Below are 26079 nucleotides of genomic sequence, written 5' to 3'. Positions count from 1 at the left end.
AATCCTTTGTGGATATTAAAAACATCAAAAGAGGACACACTTAAAGGGGTGTTGCCATCTTCATTAAATGATTGCATGGGTTACAATATCTGGATTAAACATGACAAAGAATAGAGTTTTTAGTTATGTTCCTTATTTGGATGTTGGCTGCACTCCTCCGTGGTGAGTACTTTTGTCTTTAATGAGGATTAGGATGATAATAACACCTTTCTGTAAAAAACAGCATTGGTTGGGAAACTTGTATTTTTTCACAGTTATGCCAAAAAGTATTTTCTTCTTTTTTCAAAATCCTCGTTGCAGTGTTGATTTTATATTATTGAGGTATTAAGTCTGCGGTGAGCTTTTAATCTTCCTTTTCCTAGTGCGAAAAGGATTTAATTAGAAAAGTTGATTAAAAATTAATAAGCAGGGACAACATTACTTTAATATTAGAAGGCGTGCCGTATACTCAACCTAATCCTTAATTTGCACAGTTATTGTCAGACTATTCTGTTGAGTTTTTAACACCTAGACAGAGATACCTGTTAACGTCATCAAAGAAACTCGGAGGTGCAATTTTCTGTTGTTATTGTTACCGCCATCCACCCACCGTATTGTGAAAACGGCATTACACAGGAAAAAGTCATCAGATCACACGGGTGGAAAAACTTAAATTCCGACGCCGTAATTTTCAAAAATCAATTTTTGCGTGTGATTTTATAAACTGATAAGGTGTGATTGTTTTGGCAGTGTGATTTCCGATATCACACTGAGGAATTTTTCAAATAGTTATTTTTATTTTTTTAAATTCGGCGTGTGAAATCCAATTTAACACTTTTAAACTTCACTGAAAAGGCTTTATCGAAATCACACGTGCAATTTCTAATTTCCGCAGGCAAATAAAGTTTTTCAGCATGTTGTACACTTTAAATTTTCGGCGTGTGAAATCGAATTTAACACTTTAAAACTTCACTGAAAAGGCTTTATCAAAATCACACGTGTGAATTCTAATTTCCGCAGGCAAATAAAATTTTTCAGTATGTTGTACACTATAAATTTTCGGCGTGTGAAATCCAATTTAACACTTTGTCAAACACTGGCAACTATAGTCCAAGAAGTATAAAACTTACACTACAAAACTCTAAAAACGTAGAAGGACAAGATAGAAACAAGAAATCGCAGTCATTAGTTCCCACGGGTGGGAAAGTCAAATTAACACGGTGGGAAGGTAAAATTCCCACCCTTGTACTACGCATGCGTAAAGAAAACCACAAGTGAAAATTGGGCCGAAACTGTTCAGATTGCATTCAAATCATAACATTATAAGGGTGTATTCGATCAGTGTGTAACACAACGCTAAAGGTGAGGCGTCCCGCAAGGGCGGCCTCATTCGTTCGCAATGGACTTGCGTCGCAAGGGCTCAGTGGATCGGTGAGACGGGTTTGAGGTCATTAAATTGGCTCTCTAGTGCAGCTCCACTGTTGTGACAAAAGTGCCGGGATTCTCAAAGTAGCGCAAGTACATGACAGAACGAATGGGAGCTATCGAGCCAATGCTCACGAATGATCGAATACATTTAACAATTTATCAAATACAAATCAAAGCCATTTTCCAAAAACTTGGTGGGGAATCAAAATTTCGGCGTGTGGTTTTCGATAAGATAAGCGAGTGTAAAATGCTAAATCCGACGTGGGATTTTCAATTTAACACGCAAGGAGAGGGCCTGAAGTACGAAATTCGACGTGGGATTTTCGATTTAACACGTGTATTGTTCGATTCAGCACACAATATTTAAAGCGTGTGATCCTGCGTTAACCACGTCGGAAATTCAATTATACACGTGTGATTTTGAGGGGTGTGATTTTGCGTTTCCCACCGGCGTAAAAACGAACCGATTCCCACGCGTGGGATAGCAGTGTGAAATGTATACTTTCACACCGTGTGATTTTCACTTTCACACCGGTGTGATTTGATGACTTTTTCCTGTGTTACTTGGTTAATTAACACATTCTGTCGGAGAAATCTCATCATATCGAAACCGTTGTACAGTAGTAAACCAAGAAGAAACTGTTTTGTGGGTCTGTATGATAATGCTAAATCCCCTATGAAGGATCAGATTTATAAAGCCCGAAGAGCTAGATAGAGTTTTTTGGCTGAAAAGTGTGCCCTTGTTCGGTAGGAAATCCTACCTAGGTCACCTGACATTATGATATGATTTCCCCACTGGGAAATTGACTTTGATTTCACCCCAACTCGAAATTCAATGTTTAAAAATTGCACTCCAAAACCATCCCCACTGGAATTTTAACCTTAGAACAAAGTTGGGATTTCAAAAGCAATTTTTATCCCCATTGAGGATTTAGGAATGAGCCGGTGCTGTGAGACAGGAGTACCATATCTCAAAGTTCTCCATAACTCGAACGGTTAGGGGGAAACGAAACCGTTCAAGTTAAGGAGTTAAGGAGACATTAGAGTAGTATTGATTTTATACGTAATTTATGTTTGTTTTAATTCGCCAAAAAATGAAATGGACACACGCTAAATACAATCATTTCTATGTACAGTAGTTGTATAAACAAAAGAGACAAAAAACGGCTACAAAAAACTACCAAAAACAAGCCAACGTATTAACAAAACAAAGCCTTGAATTATACTCCAGTCCAAACTAGAATCGAATATATAAAATTTAACTTCCAAACGATAAAAACCTCTTTCTTAAAACTAAAATAAAAAACAAGGGAATCGATCGATTTTCAACATCAAAATAAAATGGAATCCCACCCCTCTTACGTTGGCCATGGTACACCACAATCAAATTTCGCAAAAACAAACAAAAAATATACAAAAACCTGTTATATGTACAACACCAAAGGAGAAGATGGATAAATATCATCAAAATTCGACACCAATAGTTCATTTGTTAGGAGAGGTCTGTTTCGCAGGAGGAGCTGGAATCTGTTCTTTTACTGAGGAACTCGTTATTTTCTCAGAGTCCTTGATTAATGGTTCTGACACCTCCGTTGACGTCGGTAATGGGACCGCTGACGTGACTTCTTTTATAGGCGTCACGTCCATTTTTTCACTCATTTCTGCCAGAAAAGCAAGACTATTTAAATCTAAATTTGAAGGTGGTAGTGGCGGCGGTAATGGAATGGGCGCTACTGAAGGAGGATCAACTTCCATTGGCGTTACTCCCTGACTGTTTGCTTTTTCTTGTCCCGATATAATTTGATGCGCTACTTCTGCGATGACCGACAAATCCGGTATTTTATTACTTTCGATTTTAACAGTGTTTTCGATATTCGATTTTTTCAAAGGCGACGACGTCGTGGGTCCTGTTTTCGACGCCTCTTTGGTGGTCTTTGTTGCTGGTTTCTTCTCAGGTTTAGGCGGTGGTGGGCAGCAGAAAGGACAGACGTACTCTTCAATATTATTCGCGTCTTGAGCACTGATGCCAACACAGATGATGTGATACCAACTTTCACACTTGTCACATTGCACCCATTCAACTTCGTCACCTGGAAATATAAAGAAAGTTGACAGTGAAAAAATAGTTTTTATCACTTTCACGCAGGTTGTAGATTTCCCTGTTGTATCGCAAGTAGTACGGCAAAGGAGTTTGTAATTTCCGTAGACACCAGGTTTATTATAAAGGCAACAGGCGAGACTAAAATTAACGAAATGTCGATCTGAAAGTGATGGGATTGTTCACTGAGTAAGAACGATTCCATGTCTGTCAGAACTGTTTCAATGTATGGACAAAATGAATTTCATTTGAATCAAAGAAATAATTCAAACAATTGTAAAGGCTTTGTCCGAAAATCAAATCCACTAAAAAATTCTTTCATTCAAAATCAAATATCATGAATGCGGCCCAAGCTTGCTTGTTTTTGGGCCGTTCGGTCATAAATTAGGGACAGCATAAAAAGGAGGGATTGTTTAGCTGAGGAAAATTATGCCGATTTCAAGTAATGCTCTGAAAGATTATTAAAATATCAGAAATTTTTCTGGGAGTAGGGATGCAAAGAAGTAGATTGCACATAAGTTGAAATCGCTAGTCAATAGTCTTATACTCATTTTCATTCTGTCTACGGTAAAAAGAATCGAAAGAAAGAAAGGGAGAAAGAGTGCAAGTAATTGTATCGATCTGAAAGTGATGGGATTGTTCACTGAATAAGAACGATTCCATGTCTGTCAGAACTGTTTCGATGTACGGACAAAAGTAAAAGAGTGGTCTAGAAATCATAGACCAGACCACTAGTAGATGTCCATTTATCATCGGCGGTCACATAAGGTACACAAAATGTTACTACAAATTACTCCCATAAAAGGAATTATTACAACAAAAAGGGCAATCCGTTGCAAATAGAGTGACTTATGTAAAAACCGTTTATCATCGTAACAAATTGCGAAATGAAATAACCCGAAAGTAAGAAATGAAGCCATTCTATCGTCCTTTATAGGACGTGAGTGCTGACCAATGGAATAGTTGAAATTGATTTCGGAACCATAAGGTATAGTCGAACAGCTCCAATGTAGGATATGCAGCCCCTTATTTCTTACCTAAGTACAACCCGCGTTGTTTTCATACAAACGCTGGATTGGAAGTATAATTTACCACCGAGATTTGAAAAAATGTGCTAAACTCAGTTCGGCGGAAATTTTTTTGTTTGGGAAACGTTGAAGATTTGCCTCCACCCTTCGGCTCGAAACTTACTGTTTCGGAGAGTGTGAACATAGCCTAAGTATTGACAACACTTACCGAGAGGTTTTTTACATGGTCTAGCGGAACAATCATCTTCGTCCTGGCTTTCATCAAGGTTTGCACTATCTGTTGTGGTTGTCGGAGATTTAGTAACCTCAGCAGGCATCACTTCGTCCATTGGTTCTACTTTGATTTTCACCTGAAAATTTATTCAGCGTTTTAAAGTAGATCTGAATTTTACAACAAAAAGTTTGGTTTTATCTCGCGAATTAGCGATCCCAAGTGATTCCATGAGATTTATTTTTACGAAAAAGGAAACAAAATATCGCAGAAATGATTGTAATTGTTAGTAACAAAAGATTTGTAATAGGTTCAAAAAGATTACCTCTTCAAGTTTAATTTTCTTATTCGGAACGTTAGCTGACTTAGTAGTCAATGATGGTAAAGAGATCTTTGTTGCTGAGGCGGCAGCCAACGCAGCCGTATGTTTTTGCTTGGCGGCAAGGGCGGCCGCTTGTTGAGCAGCCTTCGCTTCTTCCAGTTTACGTTTTCGTTGCTTTTTACGGTCTTTGATCAATTTACGACGGTAATCGGCGTTCTGAAATAAAGTAGAAAAAAGTTGTTGAAAAATTCCTTGGGAAGAAATGAGAAAATCCTTGCGCTGAAAGGTAAAAAAAGCTATTATGAAACATAAGGATACTACGTTTTTATTTCAGACCAAATATTTTAAGTGTACTCTTATTAGTTCGAGCTTTTAAAGCGTATCTCTATTATATGTAATTCAAACAAATTGGACTTCCGTTCGAATTTGAATTAGCGACAGTTAATTGTATACAAACAAATTCGCCCCGACACTTACGAATTCTGAGAACGTTGAATGTTGGGATGGAAATCCAGTGTTTAAACCTGGCTGACACTTGAAACACTAATATGACAACATAAAAAATAATTAAAACTAATTACCATGATATTGCATTCTTCTTTCAACATCGGCCTTTGAATCTGTAGAATGGCCCAAATCTGTTGTACTTCATCTAAACCAACCTCCAAAAGTTCACCTTCAAACATCAAATTCTCAAGATGATCGAGAACATCATTCTCTAACTGATTCATCGTCAACACGAGTGGCGTTGATGGAACAGGGGCGGCTGGTTTGGGCGTTGCTAGATTGTCCAGAGGCGTACAAACATCGATGGGACTTTGAGCTCTTGACGAGCTGGCGCTTTGAATACGAACGACGTTTGGATCTGATAGATTTGGAGTTTTGGATGAGGAAACTGGGCTCCCAGAACTCATTTCCTCAGTACACTCAAGTTCATCGCCAACACCAGAGGTGGTCATTTCTGTTGGTTTATCTTTTTTCGGAGTTTGTTGTAAAGAAAGTGTAGTGGGCGTTGGTGTTTTCGTTGTGGGTGTGGTGGGTGTTGGATTAGATTTCGAAGGGCTTTTCATGATAATGTCTTTATCATTAGAGGTAGTGGCATTTGAAACAGATATCGATGGTTCGGCTAAAGACGCCATTTCAATAGGAACCTCGGTAGAAGAAGCTTTGAATGGTGCATCGAGTTCTTTGATCGCATTCTCGTCATCTTTAGTGGCATTCTCAACAGATATAGTTTTCGCAGATTCTGAAGTTTTCTGTTCGTTTTTAGTTTCAGCTTCTTTCGTCTTCTCTTCTTCAGAAGTGACTTCTGTTACTTTCTCAATGTGAACCTTCTTCACTTGTAAAAGTCTCTGGTAAAACATTATGTTCATTTGTGTACCGTTATGGTTCGTATTTGCTGATGACAGTAACTGCTTCTCAGCCAAGATTTTCTCAACTTGTGCTTTTGCTTCTGTTATTATACGGCTAATCTCCGGATTGGAGAGCGCCTGTTTGGCCCGATCTTGCCAATTCATTGCACGCTCTGTTAAAAATTGCAACGCTTCTCCTTCAGGTACGCGTACAGGTAATTTCTGTAAAGACATCAAAAGTTGTAAAATATTGTCTAAACGCGGCCTCCTAGACCGGCAACATTGCGTGCATAAATAATGTACTTCGCGTGTAGCAGTCCATGAATTATAACCTTTCCCTATGGGTTTACCGTACACCGTTTTCGGTGGGCAGATACAAGACGTATGATACCAATTAAAACATAAATTGCAACGAATCATAAACCCATCAATGCCTTTCCTACACAAACAGTAAGGTCCTTCAATATTTTCTTCAACAAGTTTTTGTTTATTTTTCTCGCGTAATTCCTTCATGGCGGCTAACTCGATGACTTCATCGTCTTTCAGATTTTGGGCGACAGTCAAAGGGTCTGGGGCCTTGTAATCGTCGACGTTTATTGTTTCAACCGGGATTCCGATCGGTCTCTTATCCTCCTCTTTGATTTTATCGTCATCTGTCCCCGCTGACGGCGAATCAATTACCTCTTCTTTGACTTTCACTTTTGATTTGGTCTTACCATCTTTGTGAACTGATTTTTCATCTTTCTTTGATGTAGTTGATGAGGTGGACAACATGATTTTGTCTTTTTTGGAGTGCTTGGTGTCAGTTGGCGTTTTAGCAGGCTTCTCTATGCTCTTCTTTTTCTTTGGCTTCTTATCGAATTTACCAATGTCTTTACGAGGTTGAAGAAGCTAGAGTAAAGAATCCATTATTAATTGAATATGGAGACATACTATAAAATATTTCCATTGATTATTACTTTCTGGAACTTATATTAAATTCTGATTCGCTAAATATCAAAAACTTTCTTATTTGTCAAACAATGACAGACTTAATGGTTCCAGAATATGGTCTAAGAACATGGTTCAAGAATATGGTTCCAGAACATGGTTTTAAGAACATAATGATCAACCTCATCACAACGATGGATTGATCTTCTATTTACCTCCATGAGCAGTTTGTTGGATGCTTTCTTGACGAAAGTTCTCGAAGTACGATCTTTCCACGCTCTTGCAGCAGCCACCTGTGATTCCATCTGAGGAAGTTGTTCAAGACGAACAGGTATTGGGCGACCTTTGACCACAAGCGCTTCCAAGATATCGTAGTAAGGATAGTACTGGTCATTCTAAAGATAAAATTATGGCATTTCTCATAGAAAGATTATTAAACCAGAGTAATTTTCTGGTGCTATGATGATTAAAAGTGTAAAGAAATTCATGATATGCACCACTGGAGAGTCTTCTGAGAACTTTAAAAATTTTCCACCCAATACGTCACTTAAACAATAGAAAGAGTGACATATTGGTTGAAAAAAAACAACAGAAAAGTTGCATAATTTCGTGAAGTCATTGCAGTGGTGCATATCATAAACACAGTTGATGGTATTTAATTCGATTTTCAAGGAGATTGGATTTTCATTGCATGAGAAAGCGTATCGAATTGTGGAGCGTCGTTTACGAGTTTCTTTTTGGCGACGACTTTCAATTTTATCGAACAATGGAGCGTATCGAATATTAAACCTTCGAATAAGAGAGACACCAATTGTACTGGAAATTATGCTAAGGCTAATTTGACAGCACGTTTCAAACATAAATCATTAATCTAACATTCTGACTAATAAATGATCATGAAATATCCAAATTCATCTCAGACCCTCACAAAATAAACGAACGCAAGTCAAGTACGTACATGGACACGCTCTACTTTACTTGTCCAATCTTTAGCTTTGAACAAGGCATCTTTCAGCGCACTGACGTTTGGAAGGATAATTTTCACTTTGGAAGCTTCTTGTACGATGACTTCTAGTGTGCCAACCATGTGTCTTGGTCTATTAAGTAAAGGGGTTGAAGGTCGATTTAATGTAATCTTTAAGATGTCTTACACAAACTAATAACGAAACTTTTAGGGTCTATCCGTTGGAATGATAGAAGTTTCCTGGAGGCTCAAGACAAACCTGTTCTGAATCCCAATGTTTCAGAGATGTGATTTACATAGCAAATTTTCGTCTCGGTTAGTACTTACGCGCACAAAATGCAGGAAAACTACCTGTTCTTAGATGTCTTACATTAACAACAACAACAGGACATCGCTTCAGTATATCTTGCATTATGACAGAAATTTGAGAATGATGATTAACTAAGAGGATGGATAGAGAGCATGAAGACTTACTTAGCTTGAAGACAAAGTTTGGCTTTCTCTTCCCAACGATCAGCAGCATAAAGTAACTCTTTCAACCTTGACAATGGCTTCTCTGATGCTAAAAGTAAATCAAGAATCTTTTTAGTTATATTACAAGATCTTTAAAACCTTTTAACCAATCTTGATTATAGATCGCTACAAAGAGAGTTTTCCCAAAAATTTCTACAGAACTGTTCCAATATAAAATCTTGGCTTAGACCCTGCAAGACTTTATTGGCTTTACCTTGTTTCTTTCGTAATCCAATGCCTTGGTCAACACAGCTCCGGATAACATCCAAAGAGATTGGATCTTCTTGATTAAGGATTTCATCAATACTTTCTAGCCATTTTGAGGCTTTCAGGTCCTAAAAAAAAAAGACAAAATTAATCATTTGTTGGATCTGGCTAGAGGAAAGCATAAAGACAAAAATGCAAAGCAGACTATTAAGAGTTTTTATGACATTAAGTTTCCATCTGTTCTACAGTAGATTTTTTAAATTGACTCAAATCTATAATATATCTAAATGCAAATAACTCCAGCTATAAAACCTTTTCGACATCTCTTTGGTAAAAGTGTTTTTTAAGGTATGATTGTTCAGCAGATATATAAAGAGGGGGAAAAGATCTTACTAGGCGTAGATCATTGATTTCTGGCAAGTCAACATCCATTGTTTCTGCATGTTCAAGCAATTCCAACACTTTCTTCTCATTGTAATCATCTGAGTTGAGAACAAGTTTGGCATCATATCTAAAGCTTTCAACCTGAGCCATGAGTTTATCAATAGCAGCTGCTTCCTTGATTATGCATGGTAGATTATCAATTTGATTGACAAAATCTCTGAGCTCATTCAATGTGAGGCGTGGTGAAGAGGGTGTAGGGCCGGTCGAAGTTTTCCTGTTTGAATAAAAAATTATTGAGCATGAAAATCTTTAAAGTAAGGAAAAGTATTCAGTGAAGTAATGAGGCAACTAATCCTGCAATTTATATTAAATAAACGTTTCTGTTACAATCAGACATCTTTTGGACTACGTTTGTTACTTACTTTAAAAGTTAAAATACTTCAATAACTATGCCCTCTGGATCGTTTTTGCTGGCCTTACAACCTCGGCTGGTTTATATCATAAAATTAGTATAAAATTAGTATTCAGTTATAGTTGAAACGGAAAACAAATACAGGTAAACAATATTTACCAAAGTGGAAAAACAGAAGTTGATACAGTTGATAAAAGTAATGGTACCTTGTTTTGTGTTTCTTGGTAAGTAGTTGATTGGCAACTTGTGAACATTGCTCAGCTTCACTCACGTAAACACGTAGTTGATCTAAGAGTTCACATTCTGGGAATTGGCTTTCCTCTGCTTCTGTAATGTAGTCTTTCAAAGCTGTAAATTCTATAATGAATGATAAATTAATAAATGAAATCAATGATAACTATAAATGTTTACTTTGAAACGAAACATTGAACCATAAGTCAGATCATATGCCAAAACAAACCTTATGAAACAAGAGAAACAATTATAATTGGTATATTTGTGTTGGCTTTGGGTTTGTACATGTAACCTTCATTTTGACTTTGTATTCTGCTGTATGTAGTATGATAAACAAAAACCTTCAAATTTTACACAAAAGTTATTTACCAATTTTAGTAGCATCTGTTTTGGATAAAACCTTGTGTACAGCAATCTCCCAGTTGTCAAAAGAGTCGGCACGCTTTTTGAGATCAGCAAGGATTTTTGGGAGTTCCCTCAAAGTGTAGCGGAATCTAAAAAACAAAGAAAGAAAACAATTCAATTTATTTGTCAGTGAATATTAGAAAATGAAATACAAATTCATTAATTGATTGATAAGTAAAGGTTTTTTTGTTCTCCATACTAAAAACGTCAATAATTTCAACACAGTTAGACAGGAAAATATGTCAACAATGAATAATCTATATATTGTATTTTACCTGATATATTTCTTGCTACTTCCACACCCACATGGTTTATCCCAGTGATTCAGACAAGTTAATCTCTCTGGAAAGAAAAATTTTATATTTAAAATTTTATCTTACACTTTGGACAAATTTGGGAAAATATTTTTCCAAATCTTTAAACACAGACCAAATTTGAGAGGAGATTTTTATACTAGGCAGAGTGTTATGACAAAAAAGTTTTTGTGGCAAAACAAATCTTGTAAATGGCATACTTTTTTCACATGCACAAGCGACACCAGACAGAAAGATTGTTGTTTTACAGTAATCACACTGCCGTTCATCATCATTTATCAATTCATATGCTTCTCTTTGTTTATCCATGATACCCTAAAGATACAGATAAAAGTAAAAATGGTTAAAGTTGTAAGCTCCAAAGTTGTAAAAATTCTAAATATTTTGAAAATACAGGATACTGTTTTACTTCGAATAAACACCCCCTTTGCTCCTTTTATTCAAAGTAATACTGTAGATAACTCAACAAACACAAGTCCTGTGCATCCTATTTGAGTAGAAGAAGTAATTCTTACTAATCTAATGTCAATAATAGATTTCTTACCAATCGACTCATTCTATGTCGTGCATCTATTTCTGCATCCACAACATCTCTCATACAATCGTATAGCTTCTTAGCTAAATCTAATTCCAATGCATCAGGAATGGAAGCCATTTTAAACAGCAATTCATCATGAGAGAAAACAGTGACTCTTCTCATTTTTTGGTAGTGCTTGACACATTCTTGACCTGAAGGTAGCTGAAAGGAAAGTTATCATTCGCACATGATATATTAGTCAGCATATACCCAAGCACTACATAAAAAAGTTGTTCAGTGTTTCCACCTTCGGTAAATCTGAATAGAAAAGTTCAAAATTATACAAAAAGTTCAAAATTTCAATCTAAGTTGGCTTACAAGTTAGCCAGAAATCTAAGTGAAAAATCTCATCTAGACCAGACTAGACAAACAAGTTATGAAAAACCTAGAAACCTCAAAATTTAGATTTTTCTATTTTGTTTCTTTAGTTTTAGGCTTTGTATAAAATACACAGTGTATCATTATTGATCATTTAGTAACCTTACCCATTCTGCAGGACAGAAATTGACAGCTTCGGCACAGTTGTATCCTGTATTGAAGCCTGCATGGTAAGCCCTTGGAAATGTGACAACAAACTCTCCTGGGTATTGGTTGGTGCGGAAGACAGGAACTCCATGTTTCATCAAGGTCATTGGAGAACACAGAGTCACCAGGTGGTGAAAGAGATCAGGGTTTCTTTCAAACAACTCAGGAGCAATTTCTTTAACACAAGATTCTAATCGTTCGGCTTCACTTTGAGGAACACCGTACCACGTTTTTGGTTCACCCCAGTGATGAAAATTGATTGAATAACTCCAGTGATCTTCAGTGTGCCAACAGAAGCTTGAGAAACACATCCCAACATAGATCCAAGGTACCTTCATGCCTGATATATCTTGAGTGATGTACTTTAACACAGACTTTTCATTGTTTGGAAAGTTATTGAGATTCCATGGTGAATTGATGTACTCACTTGTATCACTGAAAACACCAGAATTCTTCTCAGTAGGAAAACCAGAACCATGATCAGCGGTGTGTAAATCCGCTGCATACTCTACTGATATATCATGATCAATAGAAGATACAAGTTTCCAGAATTCCTTCTCTACCACACGAACAGGAACTTCGGTGGGAGGCATTGAAAAATAATCTTCCTTGAATTTATCAGCCATTTCAGAGAAATCTTCTAATGTGTAAATCTTTTTGGCTTGCTCAAAACCATAGGTTTCCAATGGTTTGTTACACTCTTTGGCAACACATTTAGGACAACGCCAATCACCAGGTGGAATGCCAGCAAGGGGTGGGATCAGACAGAATGTATGATAAGAAGCATCACATTGATCGCAAAGAAGCATACAATCTTCATCGTCACCATTTTCACAAACCCTGCATTTATAATCATCAATGAAACTATGGAAGTTGAACCGATTGACGTTTTTTCCACCTTTCTGCAAGTTGGTTTCATAATCTTTTGCATTATATTTATCACTCACTTTCTTATTGCGACCTAAAAGTAAAATAAACATAACCTTTTAAGACTCTAGAATAAAAGAGTTTAAACTAAGAAACTAGGATTAATTCCATAGATTTTAAAATGTAATGTCTCAAAAAACAATACACTTATAATTAAACTTACGTCCAGTTATCTTGGGTCCAGGTGCAGAAAATTGGAGCTTTCGTAACTCTGGATTTTTAGTGTAATCAATCTAAATGAAGGTTTATATGAATTGTAATAATAGCTAGGTATAACTAAAAGCACTTGATGAAAGCTTTCTAAATCAAAATGTTTAAATATTAATAAAAATAACAGAGAAATAAAGCTAATTACACAGGGTTGAAATTAATTTTTTCAATTTTTTGTATGGTAAAGGCTTCCAGGTTAGTGTTTCTATTCAAGCTGATTCAAGCTATATTTCTCAAGAACATATTTCATAGACCATCTCCCAGAATAAATGAATCAGGGGTAAGAACTGATCGACTACTAAGGCTTCTGGTTAGTGAGGCACAAAATCCACCAAAATTTTAGATCAATCAAAGTTTTTAGTGCAATGGGCAACTTACTGTCCTAATAACTTACAATTATTTAGACCGGTAAACAAATAATACTACAAACCTTGCAATCTTCTTCAATGCCTTCATCTTCAAGCTGTTTGTTTCTTGAGAGCCTTGTATGGATTGAACTTGTTTCCATGACATCGTCATCACCATTTGGTTTGTACTCAGGATCATTTTTCATTTGCTTCATTTCTTGTTTTGACATTGATGTTGTACTTTTTTCTGTTGGAGTCTAAGGATGAAAAAGTAAGCAAATTTTTAGCAATTATGTAATTTCTTACATTTCTATTTCTATTTCTTTTTCTCTTTGGTTGAATTGCAGGAGGCTTTGAGGCCTATTTTCGCAACTATAGATGCTTTCAATGAGCGCCCTGTCAGCACGTCTCGGACTGACTACCCAATTCCCCTCACATGGCATGGGTTGATATGGGTCACATCAAAATTTTCTTTTTGTGTACCACTTTAAAAATAACATGTCTATTTAAATAAAATGTGGAATGTAAGGATAATAAATGGTTTTTATTCAGTTTCATAAAAAGGATTACAAAAAACATACATCACCACCAATCATGGCTCCTGACATGAAAATGTCATAAGGATAGAGAATTTTCTCATAATGTCTTCTCAAAATACCACTAGTGGCAGGTGCTGTGTAGTTCATAAGAGCAGCAACACGGGTCCATCTTCTCAGTCTAGTGACATCTTCAAATCCACCTTCCGCTTGCACAATCTAAATTAGGGTCACAACACATAGAATAATGTTTAAGGAAAGAAAAACAAAGCTCAAAATTTACATTTACTTTTCCAATACTCCATTACTCTGTCATACTATGCTAACAGTTTTTTTTAATAAGCACTGAATCCCCAACTTTCAGGATAAATTATGATTGTATAGGAAACCTCTTATTGGAATGGGAATTCAGTGTACATATCAAATAACAGATTTTTCAAAGGTTTTTCGTTGTGTCATTTCATGACATTATGAGAAGGGTTGTTTAGGGGCGGTTTGGTATAATTTAGCTCTTTCACCAATTAGTATAATAGATCCAAATCTTTTAGGCTAGTAGGGTAAATGGAGAAACTACCTAAAGGACACTAATTTTGTTGAGTTTTAGGATATTTACCAAGAATTGCTAAAATAAGTTTTTGCCGAAATAAAAAAAATTGCAGCCCAAACAAAATAACATTTTTTTCCAAAATAACCCCCAATGTAAAAAAAAACATTTGGCAAGCAAATGACAGGGTAATTCCTTGCAAATGTAAAAATTTTCGGCATTTGCCAACTCGGCCAAACTTAGTTCTCTTAAGATGGGAAGGTGGAAGCATCAGATCGCAGGTATAAAGCCAGGATGAAATGAGTTTATTCAATCCGAACTCTCTGTGGTAGGATATCGGCACTCTCCAGGAATATGAAGGGCCTTATTTTCAGATTAATAATTAATAACCCTTTACTGTCAGAGAAAGGGTGGTACAGGGATCGAATTAGCGTATCGCATTTCGCAATTTGCGATGCGTTTTTGGATTACTTACAAGCTAAAAGTTGAAAATTGATCCATTTTAGGATGCAAAATCACGCAAAAAATTGCGATGCACTTTCTATCCCTTATTTCGATGCTATCCTATCTTCTTTTCATGTTTAAAACACTCATTCATACCCATCAGTAACATTAAATTTCAGTGATAAAAAGGTATTTGTCTGAAGAATCAAGAGCTTTCTAAAAATTGAAAACAAACATTAAAAAAGACAAACCTTGTGAAACGTGTGAATATCCAATGGCTTTTTCTCAACATTTGGGAGTTTGATTTGATTCCCCTTGAAAGATAAAGTAAACTAACATCAGATTCTAGATCAATAATTCTAAGCTTTTCAAACAAAAAATATGAAAGTAAAATATATTTATTATTTTAGTCCACAAAATAAAATCAATTTTTCAAAGAGCACAACCACCTAGAATAAGTAATATTTAAAGTTTTATCAGCAATGCAGCCAGATACAGCCCTTATTTTGAGGAATTGTGTTTTTATTAAAAAATAATGAATTAAACTCAAGACCCCCCTTACGTAGGAAGACTCCCCTTAAGTTGACACCCCCCACACTTACTCTTACTGTCGTTTTATACATTGCAACAAATTAAGTTTGGAGTATACGATAAGTAATATTTTCAAGTTTGGCTGTGAAAACAGCTGTCACAGGAGTAAATTTTAAAAATCTATAATAAAAAGGTGGAAAATGATGCCACAGAAAGAAATTCTACAATTTTTAAAATAAGTGATCCTTTTAGCCCCACAGACAAAATTTCAATTTTTACCTATATTTGACAGAAACCCCTTCTTAAGCAACAATACCCCCCTTAAATGAAGGGGTTAGAAACAAGACTGTTTTGATCAAGTCTAAAAATATTCAAAATTCATATATAAGTAAGTCACCTGTAAGTCCCAAAACTTTGCAATGGCATCAATAAAATTGAGTTTAACTCTGGTCTTAGCCTAAAAAGTTGAAGAAAGATGAATGGTAAAAACAAATCAAAACCTTAAAAATCTTCCTACCATATACTTTTAAATGGGATAAATTTTCGCAAGGATTAGGTTTTGTGGGCTTCACAGATTTGGGCGTCATCTGCGAAATTAAATCCCAATGGAAATTTGGAAAGGCCTTATTAACATAACTCAAAATTGTCAAATAAACTAATTTCTAAATGTTTACAAGGACCAAACAAGCACTAATAATGTATACAATGTATTTCAACAACCAAAATGCAGGCAGCAAAAGGCTCAAAATTGTGAAGATACTGTCTCCCAAAAATGTCATTTGCGAAATTGAGTCCCCGTAAAAATTTATCCCATTAAAATAAGTCCCCTCTGGGACACTGTCAAAAAGAAGGTACAAAAAATGGCTGTTTTTGCACCATCTTTACACTCCTGACTAGTTTTGAAAATTACAGACTCTGCTAGGCCCAACATTGATACCCGTAGTTAAGTTAAAAAGTCCATCTTCGGATCCATGCTGGTCTCGTGACTGTAAAAGGTATACTTAAAGAGATATAAGCTTTTGAACTGCGGTCCTAAAAAGGACAATGAATTGTCCTAACTGAAAGGAGAATGAGTTATCCAAGATCAATAAGTCTTGATAGGGTGCTCCAATCAAGTCAAAATTTGGTACACATGAAGAACATTATCCTACAACAAGATCTTTTCCATAATGGTGGATGTAAACAAATCCCAGACTAAAATGCATTTGTTTTCCCAGGAGAATTCACAGAATACTAATGAAATTTGGGTCCATGTCTATTGCCATTTCAGAGCAGTTTTTATAGTCAAAAATGGAGTTTTTGCTTGAAATGTTGCATTTTAGCCAGTTTTAGCACATATTTCAATTCCATAATGGCGGACATACCCTTATCCTAAACCTGAAGAATTTTGATTTCCCTGGAGTATTTCCAGAAGCCTATCACTGCAAAAAGATTTTAGGTTCATGTTTATTGCTATTTTCAAGATTTTTCCAGTCAAAAATGGGATTTTTGCTTGAAATATTGTGTTTTAGCAGGAATTTCAATTCCAAAATGGTGGATATACCCAAATCCCAAATCCAGATGATTTTGATTTTGCTGCAGTATTTCCAGAATACTATCACTGCAAGGAAATTCGGGCCCATGTCTATTGTCATTTAAGAAATTTTTTCAGTTCAAATTTGGGTTTTTGCCTGAAAAATGGCTCTTAGCAGGGATTTTATTTCCATAATGGCAGACATAGACGCATCCCAGACCCAAATGATTTTGATTTCCCTGGAGTATCTCCAGAATACTATCACTGCATAAAAAATTTCAGTCAGCATTTAAACTCAGTTTGTAGAAGCTTGCCTTAAAAAATGCTCTTTTTTGATAAATATGATTTTTTTGCTAAAAAGCCATTTTGAAGACGCCAATATGAATTTTTGAAATAAGTGGAAAACTTGAAATGCATTTTGCTTAAAGACTTTATTGAAGACTTCCATCTCTGAAAATTTCAGACATGTGATTTAATCAATTTAAAGTTTATGAACTTGCAAAGTTGGCCTTAAAAAGCATTTTGCTACCCAAAATTGGCTTAAAACGGCTCGTTTAGGGCTCCAATGGGCACAATTTTCAACCCAATATGATTATTTTTTTGTTTCTTCATAAAGTTTAGTACAGCAAATGAAAAAAAATAAGATTTGCAATAGTTTTGACATATTTACAGGCCTGAAAAGGCTAGAAAATGCCATTTTTTCCAATTTTTGCCTGTAGTGCGAATCAGTACCCCCAGGGGGGTTCGGCCAATTTTGGACTTCTGACCTTGAAAATTGCGCAGAATGCCTCACAATAGGTTAAATTTTCTTAAAAAAACACTACATCTTGTATTTTCTGACTTTGACATTTGACGCCCCACCCTATAACAAGATCCTTACAGATCAGGCTCAAAATACCTCAAACATAAGATAATTAAAATTAAAATCGTTGAACGGCCCCTCTCGTGGATAATATGTTGTCCTAAAAGGCAAATGTATTTTTATTAACCTCTTTTTGTGCTTTAACACTAGGGATTCAACAATTTTTATCTTTTCCAAAATAGTGCCAAAACTATCAGCTTATTTAAGCTATAATTTTGCACAAAACTGTATGAATGGTTTACAATTAATTTTCAGGCAGCAGATTTTGGTTATTCGGTCCCAAAATTGTCCTTTTTGTAAAATATCACGGTTAAAATTAAGGACAACTTTATTGTCCTGTTTTGGGACCAAAGAACATAAAAAGTGGGCCATTTTACTATTAGGAGTTAAAACAACTTGACCTTTTTCTTTCCACACTGCCGGACGAACCACTGCTCCTGAATTATTATCCCTACTACAGGAGAGCGGATTCAAACAGTGTGAGAGAAATGGTGAATCATCGGATTTCCAAATCGGATGATTGAGAGACTCAAAAAACCCATCAAAAGTATCAAAAGTAAGTAAAGTAACAACCATTTAGCTTTAGTTTGAACTAAGTTTGGTATAGAAAAAGTTTAAATGGCCCTTTTTAGAACAATCTTTTTGTCTGGACAACAAATTAGCCATATTTGGGCCATTTAACCCCCTGGAGTGATTTCAACCATCTCTTACCCTTTCTAAATGTTAATATAGAGGTTTTCTGAGATTTTCCCTAATTTTTTATGTAATTTGGGCAAGTTATTACAAAAACCTTATTGTAAGGCATTTTTGGCATGGTGCATGATTTGTACCTTCTATTTCTATTACTATTATGGTTGAGTTACAGGAGGCTCTGGGAGCCCATTCTTGCAACTATAGATGCTTTGAGTAAGCATCCCGTCAGCACCTTGAACTGACTACCCAATTCCCCTCACATGGCATGGGTTGTTGACAGTGTCCTCTGAAAAACAATACCCTAAAAAATCATTTAAAAAAGCATTACCTTAAGGGAACTAACCAAATTTAACAAATAGCCGCCAAAAATCACATTTTCATTTGCCCAACAGCCAAATTTAAGTATTAAAGGAAGAAATTTTGGTGGGAATTTAATTTGGCGGATGGCCAAAAAAGTTTTTTCAGAGGGAATTTAATTTGGCGGATGGACGAAAAAACTAAATTTGGCGGGAATTTAATTTGGCGGTCCCTTAAAAATTTAGCCTTAAGATATGGCGTCAAAACAGCGAAAAAATAGCAAAAACACCTTAAACTTTAAAGTTAAAAGAGATCATATTTTAAAAATGTTTAATTTGGCGGGAATTTAATTTGGCGGATGGCGGAAAAAAGAAATTTTGGCGGGAACTTAATTCGGCGGATTTCAGTCAAATCCGCCAAATTTTCTTTCCGCCAAAATTTCTTCCTTTAAGGTATACCAAAATTAAATACACTCAGGGTATATACCCCAAAGCCAATCCTGGTTCTATTTTAAATATCTGCAAAATCAACATTTTCTTATACATATAGTCAGGGAGCAGAGCGCCAAAAAAATCAAATAACACTCGGGACTTTTTGAAACTTTCAGGGATGGTTAAGTAGGCCTAAAGGGTCACAAAACCGTTTACTTGCCTTTCTGAATTTACTTGTGGGGCCTTGCACGGACAAAAGTTTACTGTATGGCTAATCCCAGGGGGGACATATTTGACCCCCCTGATATCCCGGGATCGCCAAATGCTATTGATTCCAAATTTGGACCACTAAAAGACCTTCATAAAACAAAATGATTGTATTGTATTTTGGTCCAGTCACGTGACCTTAGAGGGTATTTTACAGACCAATACTTTTGCACTCTTTTCACTTTAGAATTCTTTGACCGTAACGGTTTTACCAATGAAATTGTAACAAACATATTAAATCTAATATTTTATGTGTCTTGGTCAAGGGAGTTGATGAATATCGCTGGAGAAAAGTTTATTTTTTACCCTGTCGATCGGTCTGTAAAATTACTTAACTCTTAAAGGGAATGTTCTATGTGTTATAAAGTATACGGATGAACTGCAATATATAGAAAGGTAAAGGAAAACATCCCCGTATTTAGCGATATATTTTGTCCTGAAAACTCTAGTTCGAATTCATAATTGCTCTTTCAAAACTACCATGATAAGATTTAAAATATTGACCTGTAAGAAGTGCTGAGGAAATGCTGAAACACATTCAAAATGAGCCGTTATCACTCCAATGTCACCTCTGTACGTAATTTTCCATCGTGTATCATAAGCCAGTGAAGTGTATTCTTGAACAAGACAGCTAATTCTGCTTTGATTTAACTAAGCAGGGACCACAGCAGTATGGAAGGGGCAGCCTGGCTTTGCCCGACCACATTTTTTTCAAAGCAAAAGGAAAATTTACTAATCCAAATTCTGCTTTAATAAACAGGCCCGGAGGAACGACCGTAAATATGTAGGGGCTGAAAACCTATTAAATGAGTTAAATTTCACCAGACCAGGATATGGAGAAAATAGTACATTTTGCTGAAAAGAAGCGAGGCTAAAGTAAAGCCTCCTCTGCCTGCTTCCACCGGGCCTGAATAGTCTTGAAAAAGATCTATTTTAGTTAATCAAGATTGATTGCAGGGTTTAGATTATAATTTTTTTCCATCTGTACCTCCTTAGTCACTATACTCTATCACTTTCAAAGTTGAGCCGCAGACTAATAATCTAAGTTCTTGAAAATAAAATCTTGTTGGCAGGAATTTAATTTGACCCTTTACTGAGTCAGTAAATTCGAGCAAATTCGTAAATCACCAGACGCCACTTTCTGGATATGAATATTATGTTCCAGCCAAGGGTGCCTTTTTTGAGACAAAAGAGGGTTGAAAAAATCCAAAAATTATATTTGAGTCCCCTGGACTGGAAATTTCTACTTTTTGCTGCTTGAAAGATCAAAATTTGGTCAAATTATCCCCTATAAGCCTCATAAAATTCACAAAATGTCCTTTTTTTTCTCTTTTTCAGTCCTGCTAAGAAAGTACTAAGTAAGGTCTATCCTACGACAAAATCTTTTTAAATATGTCCCGTTGGTCTATCCCTTTATCTAGTCAAATAAAAAGGCCAGGGCCCAGGCCTAATATGCATTTTGTTACATGCTTTCTTTTTATAAGAACCAGCTTTTTTCTTGATTTTTAAACTGGGAATGTACGTAAGATCCGTAAGATATTTGTCAATAATATGAAAAGGCTCTCCATTATCTCCCCAACAAGTAACAACATACTCTTCGCCGATTTTGAGATTAAAGGTCTGGCTGGAAACTTATTGTTCTTCATTTTTCTCAGGTTTCGGCCGCCGGGGGTACTAGGGTTGGCGGATCGATGAGAGGGGTATGTGTGCGGACCGGACCTCCGATGAAAACCAACCGACCCTTAGAGAGACCAAATTTTAGTGAAAAAGTGACCCTTAGTTAGAGAGACTTTTTTGGAAAATTTTCTCCGATTTTCGAAAAACTTCCTTCCCTTTTAGAGAGACTTTTTTACAATTTTTCCTGTTAAAGTTAATTTTTTTTTCTAAAACTCATGCGAATGTTCCGACCCTTAGGCCTTAGAGAGACTACTTTGAAATTTTCTGATTTATATCTTGATTTATTATAACCTTTAGAGAGACTTTGGAAGGTGAAAAAACCGACCCAAGGTCCGCCCATACCCAGCATCCATTTTTGCTTAAGTACCCCCGGGTTTCGGCCTAAGTGATAGAGCCTTGTGTTCTAATAAAAAAACAAGTGTAAGCATAATGTGAGCCTGCTGTGGTGCAATACACATTGCACATGGTAGAAAGGTTTCCCGCGCTTTTCTCACGTACTTTTAATCTTTGTTATTTACGAAATGCAATGGAATGTATTCATTTATAAAAGTTATAGACGGGGGTTTGTATACAAATTATTCTTTCACTGAAAGATCAAAGAATCTTTTTTATCTCAATTTCGTTAAAGTAAACAGAAATGTAAATAAATGTTATAAAACAGGTGAATATACAAAAGATACAAGAAGAAAATGATTCTCTCATTTCTTTTATTCGTTTCATTCTGTATGAACCCCCTGAAAAGATTCAAATATTTTGAACGCTGTGTTATGAGAAAGAAAGATGGCGACAAAAAACTGAACTTTTTTGTAACTGAAAAATGAAATGTGTTTTGATTGATTTCAAAGCCCACAAGTAAATTCAAGATGGCAAGTAAAGTGTTTTGAGCTCTATGGAGCATAAGCTTTCATTTCATGTAAGTTTTAAAAAGTCCCACCAAAATACAATTTTTGACATTTTTTTTGGCGCTCTGCTCCCTGACTAATATGCTGACTGAAGGGTTCTTCTACCAAGGTTAAAAAAATGGACCCTATGTGGAACTAGTTTACCATTTTTTTTCATAAATTTCCACATTTCCCAAAAAAGGTACGCTACATGGGACTGAATTTTGTGTTTTGGTGCTTTAGCGACCCTAGCATAAGTATAAAAAAAAAGAAGAAGCTGGGACTCATGAAAAAAGGTGCCTTGACCAGCGGCACATCTCTATATCCCCAATTTTTGACTTTTTGATAGAGTTATGAAAGTTTCTTTTTTTGGAGATATATTGAAAAGTTAATTGTGGTATCTGGTTGTATACATTTTGTTGAGCAAACCAGAAAACCCTGTACACCCGTAACTTGTTTAGCTTTCAGCTTCATTTTGGCACAGAAATATACCTATTATGTAACCTAACAAAAAATTCTTATAACAACCATGTTCTTATAAACTAAATGAAGGGAATTTTCAATTTAAGGCAGTTTAAGGTGTAGATTTTTGAAATTGAAATTGTTGCTTGTGAAATGTGTAGAAATTTAGATAAGAAAACCTATTAAAATGACACCCTTCTTTAGAAAAATGATGCATCATGGAGTGAATCACCCATAATGCATCAGTGCTCCATATGCTCAAAACAAGCAGGCCAAAACAGCAAAATTTGCCAAAATATGATTTTATCATGATATAATTGAATTCTCAATCATATAATTGTGATAAAGTAATCTTGCAACCATTTTAATTTGGAAAAAAAGATACAGGAACTGGTCAGTTTTTCCTAAAACAATGATTATGTCAAAAGAGTGCCAAAACTCACCTCTAATTCATTTAATTTCTGAATTCTTGGTGTAAACTTGAAATTGTCAACATCTATGGAGAAAGGTGGTTGCCAATCCTGAAAAAGAAGGAAAAATCAGTTATTTATGTATTTTGAATGGCCCCAAAGAAGTAATTGAAAAATTAGTGTAATTTGAAATTCCGTAAACAAAGGTGCGCACCGGTGGAGGTCGTATTTTACAAATCCCAACTTTGACTGCATATGGATGAATTTTGGCAATGTAGCCCAATGGATCCTTCCATTCTTCTTCGTCTGGCTCAAAGACAGGCGCCTCTGGTGGTGGAATGAATTCGAATTCTTCTCCAGAAATAAACATGGTCAATAGAGGCAGAAACACATAACTTTTTGAAGAAAAAATATCCCCTGTCTTCATAAAAAAATTGTGCCGTCGTGAATAACCCAGCTGATTGAATTTATATGATCACGTGATTTTTATCACGTATTTAGCTACTTTGATTGGACAACGGCAAAAATTAATAATAAACTTCGGGGTCACACGTACCTAAGAAAAAACCAACTTGTTAGGTCTTGTTTGCAGTGCAACCACGACTTATGTTTAAGTAATTTCATAACACATGGGAAGGTTAAAGCAAGACCATCAAAAAAATATCTAAAAGGTATCAATGGATTATTTTTATATACTATAAACTATAAAATAACACTTGAAAAATACATTTCAAATATAAAAGTTCTATGTAAGAAAACTGGTATAAAAAATGCCTAAAAATCACCTAAAAGTTGCAGTCTGGAAAATTGTACCCTTGATTATATATTGCGCGGGAAATGGTAAGCGAAAATGGCCGACAAAATTTTTTCCAGCTAGCAGAACGATAGAACGATATGGCATGGTATGTATGGACGATAGGATCATAGGACGAGTCCCCAGAGCAAACAATTAATCGCAGTATAGTATAGTATGCTAGACATCATCAAAATATCCTCGACAGATTTTGAAAAAAACTATTTGTGGAAGGATTTAATATTTTTTATATAACAAATATTTCACGAGGAAAATCACCAGCTAGAAAAACGGCAGGTTCAAATTGCATAAAACATAATGCATATTGCATAATGCATAATGCATAATATTTGAAAAATGTCAATTTTAGAGTCTACAATTGACAATAAGGAGAATTTGAAAGATGTTACTTTCAACAAAACAAATATACCATTTTCTACCAGAAAATAACGGGTAGAAAGCTGTCGTAGAAAAGCAAATGTAATTTTATGAATGATAGAAAAAAACCTCTGATCCACTGAAAATGCTTGTCGCCATTTTGATTTTCATTGTTGTATTTTACAGAATGTAGTATAGTGTAGAAAAAACACGAAAATATCTCCTCCGTATTACTTTTCGAAAGCGAAAAACTCGAAAAACGTATAACTTTTATAGTAAGATCTTTATTCTGGGTTGATTTCTCGGAGATCTTTTCGAACTAATTTCTAACAAATTTCAACGGGTTTTCCCTTTACAAAGCATTAACCATGTGAATGTTTTTTGTTAGATAAACCAATATCCAGCCAATATGAAGTAAAGAGCTTAATGCGAAAGCTAGATCAAAGAAAATAGACTTCGAATCATTTTACATTCGAATATTTAAATGTGTTTACCTTTTTTTGAGAAAGAAGAAGGGGGAAACCTTTCTGATCTGTTGCATCTTCTTATTATTTATGCTGGCAGAAAACCCTTTGTTGTTATGATTCGAATGTTTTCTCTTTTGTTCGAATTCGAAAAGTAAATATCATGTCTGGGGAAATCCCTCTGATTGGAATGTTTACTTAGGAAACTCTTCTAAACAGGGTTTCACGGTTTTAGCCTCTACAAAGGAGAGTTTTAGAAAATATAAAATCGTTCTGTAAATTACACATTACTATTATGCATTATGCAATATGCATTATGTTTTATGCATTTTGTACTTGCCGGCTAGAAAAATTGCCTTTTATTTTTTTTTAACCAACTTTACTTTTATTTCTGTAACCATCCAATTTTCGTTTTTTTAGGTTCCCCATTGTATTAGTGTAATCTGTATTTTGTACCGTAACTTGGTCTAATGTCGACATCCCTCCTCTATCTAATTTCGACACCCTTTTTTTCAGCTGAAATTGATAGAAAGGTTGACACTGTTGTTCTTTGCTTAGTGGTCATAGAGGAATAATTATTTTTCAATCAGTGATTCAAGCGTTCATATTATTCTTGTCTCGAAAGAAGGGTGTCGGAATTAGACGAGGGATGTCGATATTAGACCAACTTACGGTGTTGACTTCTTCATTTAGGTGAAAGTAGATTTTTGGTTAGGCGGCAATCACAAATATCTTCATTTCGCGTCCTTGTTGGGTCTAAAAAGTGAGTCGGTCGGTCGGTTGGTCGTAAAAATTTTCGGGTTTCCATTTTTCCATCTTTTTTTGGAGTGCATTCTTGGAGGAAACTGCCAGCCAGCCCAGTCTGGAAAGAAGAGAATATTTACGCCAGAGATTTCTTGGCGTAGCCTTTGTGTAAGCCTATGAAATCCAAAGTCTGCGCCGGAGATATCTGGCGTACATGCCTTACTTTCCAGATTGGCAGCCAGCCAGCAGCCAAAACAACCACGTGTGTAATGGGTGGTTTAAAATTATAACCTTTGAACACTGTGACCTCCGCCCCCAAAATGGCGCATGTAATGATAAACAAAGTCAAAATGCTGCGAATGCGCTAGAAATCGCTCTCAAAAAATCGGCAATAATAAAATTTTTGAACGAAGGAAAGGTCATTGACATAAAAAGTCTGACAAATTTACCGACTCACAGACTCACTGACTCAATTCTGCTCAATTTTCGAGAGTCGGTCGGGCGACGCGAAACGAAAATATTTGTGATTGCCGCCTTATACAGTTGGACAGGGGGGGGTCAGTTCTAAAATTTCAGACATCATGACTTTTAGTGAGGTGGTGGTATTACAAAAAAGGCCTTAAAGCATTTTAGTACCATGTGTACTAAAATCCCAAATTAGGTGGGGTCTTCAAGAAATTTAAGAAAAATTTTAGTACATGAGTACTAAAAATCACCAAATTTTAGGAAATTTAACTATTGACCAAGCATTTTAGGCAAAATGAAAAAAATAAAAACTTTCTATA

General features: G+C 35.6%; 1 protein-coding gene across 1 annotated transcript; it reads right to left on the bottom strand.

Moving 5' to 3' along the window:
• Positions 1-2458: 2458 nt before the first annotated feature.
• Positions 2459-23394, bottom strand: LOC136816734 (lysine-specific demethylase 5A-like). The gene is made up of 22 exons (XM_067073054.1): positions 23130-23394; positions 22949-23026; positions 15820-15879; positions 15143-15205; positions 13949-14122; positions 13451-13624; positions 12974-13043; positions 11844-12844; positions 11326-11520; positions 10982-11096; positions 10743-10809; positions 10432-10556; positions 10035-10185; positions 9426-9690; positions 9040-9160; positions 8787-8874; positions 8307-8445; positions 7564-7743; positions 5648-7309; positions 5070-5282; positions 4742-4883; positions 2459-3497 (listed from the first exon to the last, which is right to left on the bottom strand). Exons 1-22 carry the CDS (start codon positions 23340-23342, stop codon positions 2893-2895), a joined length of 5901 nt encoding a protein of 1966 aa, XP_066929155.1. The 5' UTR covers positions 23343-23394; the 3' UTR covers positions 2459-2892.
• Between the last annotated feature and the right edge of the window lie 2685 nt (positions 23395-26079).

Source organism: Clytia hemisphaerica, unplaced genomic scaffold, assembly GCF_902728285.1.
Source record: "Clytia hemisphaerica strain Z4C2 unplaced genomic scaffold, Clytia hemisphaerica genome assembly, whole genome shotgun sequence".
In the NCBI taxonomy this organism is placed as follows: Eukaryota; Metazoa; Cnidaria; class Hydrozoa; order Leptothecata; family Clytiidae; genus Clytia; species Clytia hemisphaerica.
The sequence above is the reverse complement of the archived record's forward strand: the minus strand, read 5'-3'. Positions and strand labels throughout refer to the sequence as shown.